Source organism: Apis mellifera, linkage group LG5 (genome assembly GCF_003254395.2).
Source record: "Apis mellifera strain DH4 linkage group LG5, Amel_HAv3.1, whole genome shotgun sequence".
NCBI lineage: Eukaryota > Metazoa > Arthropoda > Insecta > Hymenoptera > Apidae > Apis > Apis mellifera.
This window is the reverse complement of record NC_037642.1, coordinates 11,197,797-11,208,202: the sequence shown is the minus strand read 5'-3', so window position 1 is coordinate 11,208,202 and position 10,406 is coordinate 11,197,797. Positions and strand designations below refer to the sequence as shown.

Sequence of the window (10,406 nt, the reverse complement as noted above, 5' to 3'; positions counted from 1 at the left end):
TTCTAGGCGACGTTGCGTTGAAACGCCGTACGCGCGTTTTGAAAAGCCATCGTCGCGGGACGATCGAGTAGAATAGACGCGACCCCGTACTGTCGGATGCAGCTGCAAATCGTCCTTCGTGTGTCTGACTACTTTCTTCAGTTTCCAATTGGAAAATGGACGGAGTAACAACAGATCGAGATCACGAATTGAGCGAAAAAAGGTACAACGATAAAAGGTTACGTCGGCTCGTGTAATAATTTGCGATCCCGAAGAATCCCATTTTCCCCTACCTTCGCTATTCGAAATTCGCCTCGATTCTTCGGGGGCTACGTATTTCAATTCGTACAATAGGGATGAGACGAGGAGAAGAGAGAAATCGGGATTAACGACGCGTACGAATTTTTTTTACCGATCGCCCGAATCTTCGAAATTGCTAACGAACCGTCGGTAACGAAACTATCGCGTCAGCTTGAAACTCGTACTCGTTCTACGCGTATGTTTTATGTTAAACTCGACCTTCGGGGCATTGGGATGGGAGAGAAGAAGAGAGGAAGAAAAAAAAAAGGAGGTTGAAAGAAGGGAGGAGAGAGGAAGAGGGCGCCAAAGCTGTCTCGTCCATCTGGAAACATGGAAAAAAATTTGTTTGCGGCAAATTTTAATCAACGAAACTCGCGCGTTATTATTCAAATCGGGATAGGAAATTGCAGGACAAAGAAACCGATGGAATAATTCGATAACGGTTTACATAAACGGTGTATCCTTTGAACGGGGACAGGGAATGGAATTAATATCGGTACATTTTGTCAGTGTTTCGCTCCGTTGGGTAAACAATTGTTCCGTAAATATCTGCTTTAGCCGGGGAGGGGCGTTGCACTCGTCCACCGCGAATCACGTCCCGTGTGTGCTTCCCCCGTGTTTTGAAGCGACGGACACCGAGCGAAACCATACATAATAACCAAGAAGAAACTTCTCTCTTCTTTCACCGTGCAAAAATCAACCTATCTCCACCGGAGATGTTCCATCGATCAAAAGGCGCAACTATCTCACCTGATATATATGCTGATATTGGATTCCCCTGAGCGGTATCAATCGACGCGTCAACCAGAATTGAACGAAGAAATATCTCAAAGGATATACATATATATATATATATATATATAGAGAGAGAGAGAGAGAGAGAGATGCTATCAAGACGAGACGCGGTTACTCGACAGAGAAAGAAAGAACAAAGGAAATAAAGATACGAAAAGAATCGATCCTTTCGGACCATCCTTCGAACGTCTCCCTTTTTTTCTCCCCCATCTCTCCGCCCAGTTAACCGACTCGCCGTTATCCACCGCCGCCCCCCACTCCCCTGCACCCCGTAATCTCGCAACAAATCGGGCTCATCGCTCGATTTCTGGCCGACTTCTCAACGTCTCCGCGTCGAGTGACGATCTCCTCCCTTTTGATCTCCTCGGCTTTTCACTCGGGCGCAGTTTTCTCTCCTTCTTTCTTTTTTTAATCCCCCCGAGGTGGGATTATTCGAATGCTCGAAAGTTCTCGACTCGAGTCGCGCCGAGTTTCCCGCTCGTCGGATTGTTTCGAGGAGGGGGAGGGGAGAGGAAAAAGGAGTTCTGGCCGAAATATGGAAGAGCAAGAGTTTCGACTCCGGTGGATTCCATTCTCCTTGGACACGTTCCTCCTTCAACGTAGTTTCTAAAATTCGAAATTCGGGGTTGGAAAGGAAGATACACCGCGATGTTTCGCCGCAATTCCGACCGAAACGATATCGTTCGATCTATTCGGCAAAGGATTCGTGTTTTTTTGCCGCGGTTTAATCGGGGGATTTTGCCGGGTTAACGATACTCGGGCCGAGGAAAAAGGGGATGGGATGGGGGGACCCGTAATGGACTTTGCGGGTGTCGATGGACGACGGTGTTAATTGCGCCGCCTCGCCTAATGCCTCGAAACGTCCACAAATGCTCCGTAGGACTCTCCGGTGAACTCGCACCCCTTTTATCCACCTCTGGAGACCTTCCTTTTTTTTTGATACGGGATCACGACACGCCAATTAAAAAAAAGGGACCTGGTTAAAAGCTGATCTAATTAAACGAGAGAGACCTTGGTCTATTTTGCCCGATGTTGTCGAGGGATAAGATTTGTAAAAAGCGGTTACTTGTTTCGCAAACTCCAACTCGAGGACCAGTTTTTATTAAGAGTAAAATTTCTCGTGTTTTTCGCGGGGGAATGTGAACGCGCAGCAACAATGCGAATTAAATTTTCGTATACGTGGATCAAGTGAAATGAAGGTAGAATAAAAAGGTTAAAACGCTATTTAATTCTTTTCCCTTGAAATAATAATTTTAATCGAAAAATTAAAAGATTCAACTTTTAGAAGATTATTGCTTTGTCCCATTTCCATTTTCAGGGAGGCTGTTCTAATTATTTAACTTTAATCCGATTCATCGGCAACTTATCCGAATATATATAGTAGTACAAGCTAATAATTGGTCGGACGATCGATACAACAATCGACTCAAACGAGATTCGTCGAAATTCAAAAAATTGAGCCGCCGAATTTGAATTTGGAAATTTCGCTTCGGGATGTTATTATCTTCAGAGACGTTCGTGATAAAATTTTCAGATTACTTTTCGTTCCTTCCTCTCCTCCCGGCAAATGGGAGGAAAAAATGAAACGCGGGGAAGAGAAATTTGAGAAATGACGGGACGGCAATTGGCAATTTCATTAAGATTGCCGCGCATCCTTTTCCGGGAGAGGGAGAGGGGGGGGGAGGTGGCTCTCGTTAACGTCATCACTGGAAATTGCTAGTTGCGCGGGTGGGGCGTGGTACGCTCGAGTAATTGCATCGTCGCCGGCATTGCGACAGACGTTCCGCCTCACTCTTTGAGCATCCCGAAGTTAGATGGGTCGTTAGTCGAAAGTAGAGTAACCGGAAGTTAGCTGACCCGGCAAGATAGCCAAGGGTATCCGCGCGGCTCGCAACTTCCCCGAACAACCGCCTTTCTTTCCTCCGCCCGTGAAACTTCTTGCACGCTCCCCACGTTTCCTCATCCCCCGTTTAACGCGTCGTTGGATAACGAGATACCGCTCCAACGGATATAATTCACGGGAGATCTTTTTGCCTCCATAACCTGCCGATAACACCGATTATTTCTTATTCGACAATGTTCGAACGTGTTCGAACGTGTTTGAATGTGTTCGAACGTGTTCGAATGTGTTCCAATGTGTTCGAACGTGTTCGAATGTGTTTGAAGATGTTTGAATATGTTCGAACGTGTTCGAATATGTTTAAATGTGTTCGAATGAGTTCGAATGTGTTTGAATGTGTTCGAATGTGTTCGAAGGTGTTTGAATATATTCGAATGTGTTCGAATGTATTTAAATTTGTTGGAATGTGTTCGAACATGTTCGAATGTATTTGAACGTGTTTAAATGTATTTTGCATGTGTTTGAATGTGTTAGAATATGTTGGAATGTGTTCGAACATGTTTGAATGTGTTTGAATGTGTTCCAATGTGTTCGAACGTGTTCGAATGTGTTCGAATGTATTCCAATGTATTTGAATGTATTCGAACGTGTTCGAATGTGTTCCAATGTGTTCGAATATATTTGAATGTGTTCCAATGTGTTTAAATGTGTTCGAATGTATTCGAATGTGTTGGAATATATTCGAACATGTTTGAATGTGTTCCAATGTATTTGAACGTGTTCGAATGTGTTCGAATATGTTCTAATGTGTTTGAAGATGTTTGAATGTGTTCGAACGTGTTTAAATGTGTTCGAACGTGTTTAAATTTGTTGGAATGTGTTCGAACATATTCAAATGTATTTGAACGTATTTAAATGTATTTTGAATGTGTTCAAATGTGTTCGAACGTGTCTAAATTTGTTGGAATGTGTTTGAATATGTTCGAATGTGTTTCAATGTATTCGAATGTGTTCGAACGTGTTTAAATGTGTTTGTATATATTCGAACATGTTCGTACGTGTTTGAATATGTTCGAATGGAAGGATTTCCTCGCCTGTTCGTTCCCTTCCTTGAGAAAAAGGGTTTTCGAAGAAGAAGGAAAGAGGATCGAGCAACTTTTGCTAAATAAAGGGATAAAACGGTTCCAACCGGTCTGGAGCAAAGAAGGTAAATAATTCATCGGGTATAAATGAAAGGTTTTGCATACATATGCGAGTCATGCAAGCATTTAGCCGGTAGTCGGATTCTAGAAACCCGGTTTCCGGCCTTCTCCTCCCTTCCGTCGTGCGAGATTCAATTTTTGACCGCGCAAAGACGCGGTTAAATGGGAGGGGGAGGCGAACGAGGAAACAAGGCACGCGTGTGTATTCCGCTACTCCATTGGACACGAATGGGATGTTTTAGCAAAGAGGAGGGGGGGGGGTAGTTATGGAAAGTGGCGAGCGGCTTCAGGCGGGTAGAAACTTTTCTATTTAGTTCGAAACTCTCCGCCAGAGGACGCTCCTTCCGGTTTCGTAGCTCCTTTGCATTTAATGAGGATCCCGTTGAATATTCAGAAACACCGCGACGCGCGCTTTTATATACACAAGTCCCGGTTTCCTTTTGTCGTGAGAGAGAGAGAGAGAAAAAAGAGAATAAAAAGGAACAAAAAGGGGGGGAGGAATTGGGTCGTCTCATCAATTTCTTAATTACCGTCTCTTCTACCGATTCTCTTTCCTTTTTTTTCTTTGTTTCCTCGTGCTATTATATCCCTTGGACGAGTAAAAAAAAAGAAGAAAAAAGAGCGGAATATTAAATCCCGATGACTCAACCGGACGATAAACGAGCTTAATTCCACGGCGCGAATGTCCTTTGTCCCCCTTCCTCCACTTCTTATTTTCCCTTTCCGGTGGAATCCTCCTCCTCCTCTTCTTCTTCTTCTGTCGGAGCAAAAGATAAACGCGACAGCCGCCTATCCTAAGCCTCGCACGCTTGCCTTTCCAGTCTTACGCCCAGAGCGGAAATATTCGTCCCTGGCGTAACGGGGAACACGTTTCCGAAAGTTGGACGGATCGTCCAGACGTAGGGTCGGAATAAGCCGGAAGTTGTAGGTTGCAGGGCTGGGGCGCGATAGGAGAAGTTAGTACGTAGAAGTAACTTCGTTCCCAGGGCCTGGCCACCATCTCTCGTTTAACACGCTCCCTGTGTGCGTGCGCGCGTGTGTGCTGATGTAAGTATAATTAGTTTCGTCCAATCCCCTCCCCTCCCCCCCTTCTTTGAGACCTGTCTCAACCTAAATATCTCAACTCGGTAACTCGGACTCCGGTAACTCTCCCTTCATCTTCACGTTTCGCCTTCCCATTTGTTCAACTTTTATATATATATATATATATATATAGTAAAGGAAATTGTTCGAAATTATATTATACAATACTCGTTTCTTTGTTTAAGTAAAAGGTTTCAGTTCGAATTCGATTTATTTACGAGGAGATCTGCCAAGAGTATCGAAATCGGCAAGTAGTGCCGGTCAACGTTTTGCCAGACAGTTTGCATTATCGGTCAATTAATAATAACGATAAAAAGTACACGTGTGTAATGATAGACCTATTAATTAAATCATATTATAAAGCGATGTAATTAAATAACACATTAAATAATAGATATATATATATATATATGGAACGCACTTGATTTTACGTGGACGCAATAATAACAGCCAGGGATGATAATTGGTACACGATTCTCGTTTACAATCTGCCCTGTGGTAAAGCAACGTGGGAGGTTGGAAACGTACGTTTACAATGTGGCTAATTACATATTGCATTACCAATTATACCCGATCAATTATTGAAAGTCAATTTTTAATCATTCCTCCCCCCCCTGGATTTGATACGTAAAATGAATTTTATATATCGTTGCAAAAGAAATCGTTTAAACGGTTGGGTTGGGTTAATTGGACACCGACGATCGATGAACGAGATGGATAAATATTACGAGATGGGCGAGGTGATGGAACAATATTGAAGCTTTAACGGGAATGGTGGTAACTATTGCGGTTACGAAAATGATCAAACTAACGGGGGAAAGCCGACGAAATTTCAATAAATTCTATTTACGCGGAATGAAGATTCGACGGTTTATTGTTTTGATTATAAATCGATTAAAAGGGTGTCCGATCCAAGTGCGAGGAAATTAATTAATTATCCTCTAAAATAAAGTTATAGACCGTGGTTAAATTAATTTCATTCCCCATCGTATATAAATCGAGCATGTATCCGTTATTTTCAATAGCCAATCCGAGAGGGGGTTAGAAAAATCTATTCTCTAAAAACAGATTTTTATAGATTTATTTTTCGAACCAAAAAAAAAGATAAAATGTTTTCTATCCCCCATAATTTTTATTTTTCGTGTCAACGAGATCGAAGCGTTACGTCATTCAAACGAGATTATAGAGAATCTGTCAAGGAAACTCGAATCGATCCTCTGAGAATAGAGCGGTGTAACCGTGTCCCCAGCTATAACGAATAAATTTTCAATTACGTTTCAATTTTGCGCGAGCGAGGAGGAAAATAAAGGAAGAAATTTTCTTCGATTCTTTTTTTCTTTTTAAAAGTCTTTGACTCTGGTATATAAAGTCTATATCCAGTTCCGTTTTTTTTCCCTAGCCCGATCTCTTATCTTTTTCTTGTCCACGAAGAAATAATAAATCAATGTTATTGCCTTTGTCGTGCGAGAAATATATTATCGTTGGGAAGCGAGTCGTTGCTCCTTTTATTCTCTTGTAGCGTATGAGCTGCCTGTCTGTCTTGTTCATACTCGTTCATCAATCCATTTTTCCCTTCCGTCTCTCTCTCACTCCCGCCATTTTGAATGTAACGATCGTCGTTTCGATGTTAGTTGAGATTTCTTCTTTCTACGTAATTCGTTAGATCAAAAGGTATTGGATCGAATTTTTGTTTTTTTATGCTTCTAAATTATTTCCACGCTTCTAATTTCTCTCGAGTCTCGGCTATCGGTCGAAGAAAAATATTTGAAAAAAATATCGATCGAGCGTATGTATATAATGGTGAAATTAGAGAGAAATTTTTTATTCGTATAATAACGAGCACACGGAGGGGAGACGACCGATTTATACTTGTGTATTTATATGTTTTGCAATTAAATCAATTTTTTTTTTTTTTTTATTCGAATAACAGTTTATTTCATATATTCGAGATACAATTTTATTTCACCGTTAACCATTTTACAAGTTAATAGGAATTTACTTGCATTTGACGCGAAATGGCTATCTCATAAATAAAGAATAAAATTTCATTCGAATATTTTGAAACACGTATACCGATATAAATTTAAATCATGCTTATTTGAACAATTTTCATCTAACGTAAGCAGATTAACCTCTGAAAACTGTGCATTCCGATCGAGATTGTGAGTTGCTATTAACGTAACGTTATATATATGTATATATATAAACTTTTCTATGTTTTCGAAACGTTGGAAAAATTACGGTCAATATTCGCGTTTTCCGGGAAATTTTCCTTAATTTAATATCCGGATTAATGATATTTCGGAATACAAAGTACGTACGTATTAATCCTAATTTTACAAGTTTATATTATTTTTCACGATGCGAATAGCGCCATCGATTGTCGAGAACTGTAAGCAGTGACGCGATAGACCGTGCCAGTAGTTTCAGTAGAGAAAACACGTAGTTGGTCGGACGAGGAAGAACTTATGCTCGTTGCGGGGCAAAGGAGGAAGCTGGAGAGGGAATTGCGATTGGTCGGGGAGTGGGGATCAGGTGGTGGGAGCACGCGACGCTACGGAGACCTGTCAGTACACGCTCGACCGTCAAGCCTGTGAGTTCGCGTGACACTTTTCTTCCGTTATCGGTGTTCGTAATATTTCGTGTTCGTTCACGTGTGCGCGTGTATATTTCCTTGTTTCTCACACTTTTCTTCCGTAGTGGCGATGAAGTGATCCAGTTTCAACGTGCTTGCCGCATTCTTCCGTAAAGAAGCATGGATCGACGCGGTATCTTCTCCATTTCGATCTTTTGCTCGCTGATCGCTCTCACTGTCGCCACCGGTAAGTTACATTTTTGTATCATATCGTTCTTTGTATCGTTATTTTTATATCGCGTAAATTTATCGTTTCTCGTTTCTCGTGGGAAATAAATACGCGATCGTTTTCGCGCAAAGAATCGAGGTTCGTTGCGAGAAGTAAAGTAGTTTTGAGATTAGTTGCGTTAAAATTAATTCGCGTGGAACAACGCGTCGGTTTTTGTAATCGTAACAATGGAAGATGCTTTGCATTTCGTCGAGTAGAAATCGATAGAAATTTTGTTTACGTTTCTAAGCATTGCGTTTCAAAATCGACGACGGATTTTAACGACATTAATTATAAATTATTGCTCTTAATGCGAAGCAAACATAATTCGTATTAACAATGATTTGTTTTAATAGTTTAAACGAACTCTTTTGAAACTTGCTCGCTTAATACCATAACGTATTCGAATAACATTTTCTTCTCGTTAATTGTTCGCTGCGCAATTGCGTCGTTACAGTAAGAATATTATTTACGAGAGTGGTCGTATTTAACGGTATGAAACAGTTGCGCGTTTGTTGACCGAATACTGTGTTGGTATAGAAATATGGCCGAGTCTCGAAGGATAAACGTGACCTTGCGTCATATTGTACAAGTCGGCTAACGCATAATGGAAATGCTCACTTTCAGAAGAAAACAAATAGGACGAAATATAAACGAAACGCGTAATAATTTTAGAATGAATGGAATATGTTTTCGAAACTAAATGAAATCTTTAACAGGTATATTTGTAACAATATTCAATTTTAAAATTACTTTCAATATATGATTCTGCGTAAAATATTAAATCGCGCAGCAGAAATTTGGTAAAAATTTACATTTTAAAATTGAAATTTTTCAAAATTATTCTCGTACTCTCTATTAACGCGTTACAACGCGTTTTTAATTGCTCCGAAAATCGACCTAGTCGTTTTTTTCAATATTACTCGAAATTATTCCATTTTTCAAACCGTGTCAAGCATCGGGTATCAAGAATACGCGATAGTTTGACCCATTAACTCGTCGAATACACGTACATACTTTTTCTCGGTTTCTTTCATCGTCGACACACGTAATTCGCTCGACGAAGGAGAGGCCAGACCGAGTCCTCTCCTCCTCGTCGCAACTTGGCCACAATCCCGCGGGAAAAGCCGTGGTGCACGTGCTGCACCCTCGACTCTCCTTCAACTCTTGCGTACACGCCGGATTTAACGAACCGACGCTGTTCAACCCTTACGTTCCAGATAATTATCGAGTCGGGAGGGGGAAGTTGACGCGTCTCGGAACACTTCCGCCTTCCTTCTCCTCCAATTTTTAACTAATTCGTCTTGTCTTCGAGTGTATAAATAAACTTTTAATTTTTAATTAATCTTTTTTATCACGATCGTGCTTTATTTGTCAATGTTCGAGACACTTTTTTTGCGTAAAATAGATCGGTGGAACGAGTGTATATTTCCACCAAGTATTTAGACGTCGTCAGAGTTTCGCGAACAACAGGCCTCATTATCAGTCTCTCAAGTTACGAGGCAGCAAGGAGGGTCCTTCGTTAACCTCGCAAAGTAGCAGCGCGAAAGAGGTTAGGATTTTCTCTATCGTCACGCGACCCGAAAATGCATGTCCCCCGACGAGAGGAATAAATTTACATTTTTCTTAGCTCCTCCAAGAGTATAGCTATACTCTCGACATTCTTCTTAGGTATACTCTCGGTTTGAAGAAGGATTAAAGAAGGAAGAGGCGTTGTCGTTCCATTTCGTACTCGTATAAATCTTTGTGGACGAGATTAGCAAATTAAATTCGTACGTTGGCCGATTTATTCAAAGTTGTAAATAACGAAGCTCTCGAGTTACGCAAGTTTTACTCGACAAGTTTGTGAATTTCGTTAGTATCTCGAAGCGGCGGAAATTTTTATATCTGCCAACCGGCCTATCCATAATTAAGCCAGGTGTATCCACCGAGTTCGTCCCGATGTTTGACTTGGAAAATGGATTCCAAACGTTTCCTTCCTCGAGTCGAGGAGCGAGTTAACGATCGAGGCGTTTACTTGTTGAATGCTTCATCTCGGTCTACCGAAGAACAATCTCTCTCTCTCTTTTTATCTTCCGTAAAAAGTGATAATCCTCGAGAAATCTTGAGAGATTCTTTTTCGAGGAGAGAGATTTTTAAAAGGAGTTTCGTTCAAAAGCGACTCGAAGGTAACGTTGTCGATTGGAAACGGGTGTTTGCTCGATCGAAACTTTTCTCTCGAATTTGAAACAGTGGATCGAGGGAAACATGCATTTCCTTGGAACAATCGTTGTTGTAGAAATACCTTACTTCTCTCTCTCTCTCTCTCTCTCTCTCGAGAAGAATCGAAGATATTAAGATTCTCATTAAACCGGATACCGCTCT

General features: G+C 41.1%; 1 protein-coding gene across 1 annotated transcript in view; it reads left to right on the top strand.

Annotated features, from left to right (window-relative positions):
• Nucleotides 1-7,733: 7,733 nt before the first annotated feature.
• LOC726101 overlaps nucleotides 7,734-10,406 on the top strand; it is a 180,253-nt gene continuing 177,580 nt past the window's right edge. The window contains exon 1 of the mRNA XM_026440829.1: nucleotides 7,734-8,021. Within this exon, the coding sequence (XP_026296614.1) occupies nucleotides 7,955-8,021 (67 nt within the window). The 5' untranslated portion in view covers nucleotides 7,734-7,954. The remainder of the gene's footprint in view (nucleotides 8,022-10,406) is intronic.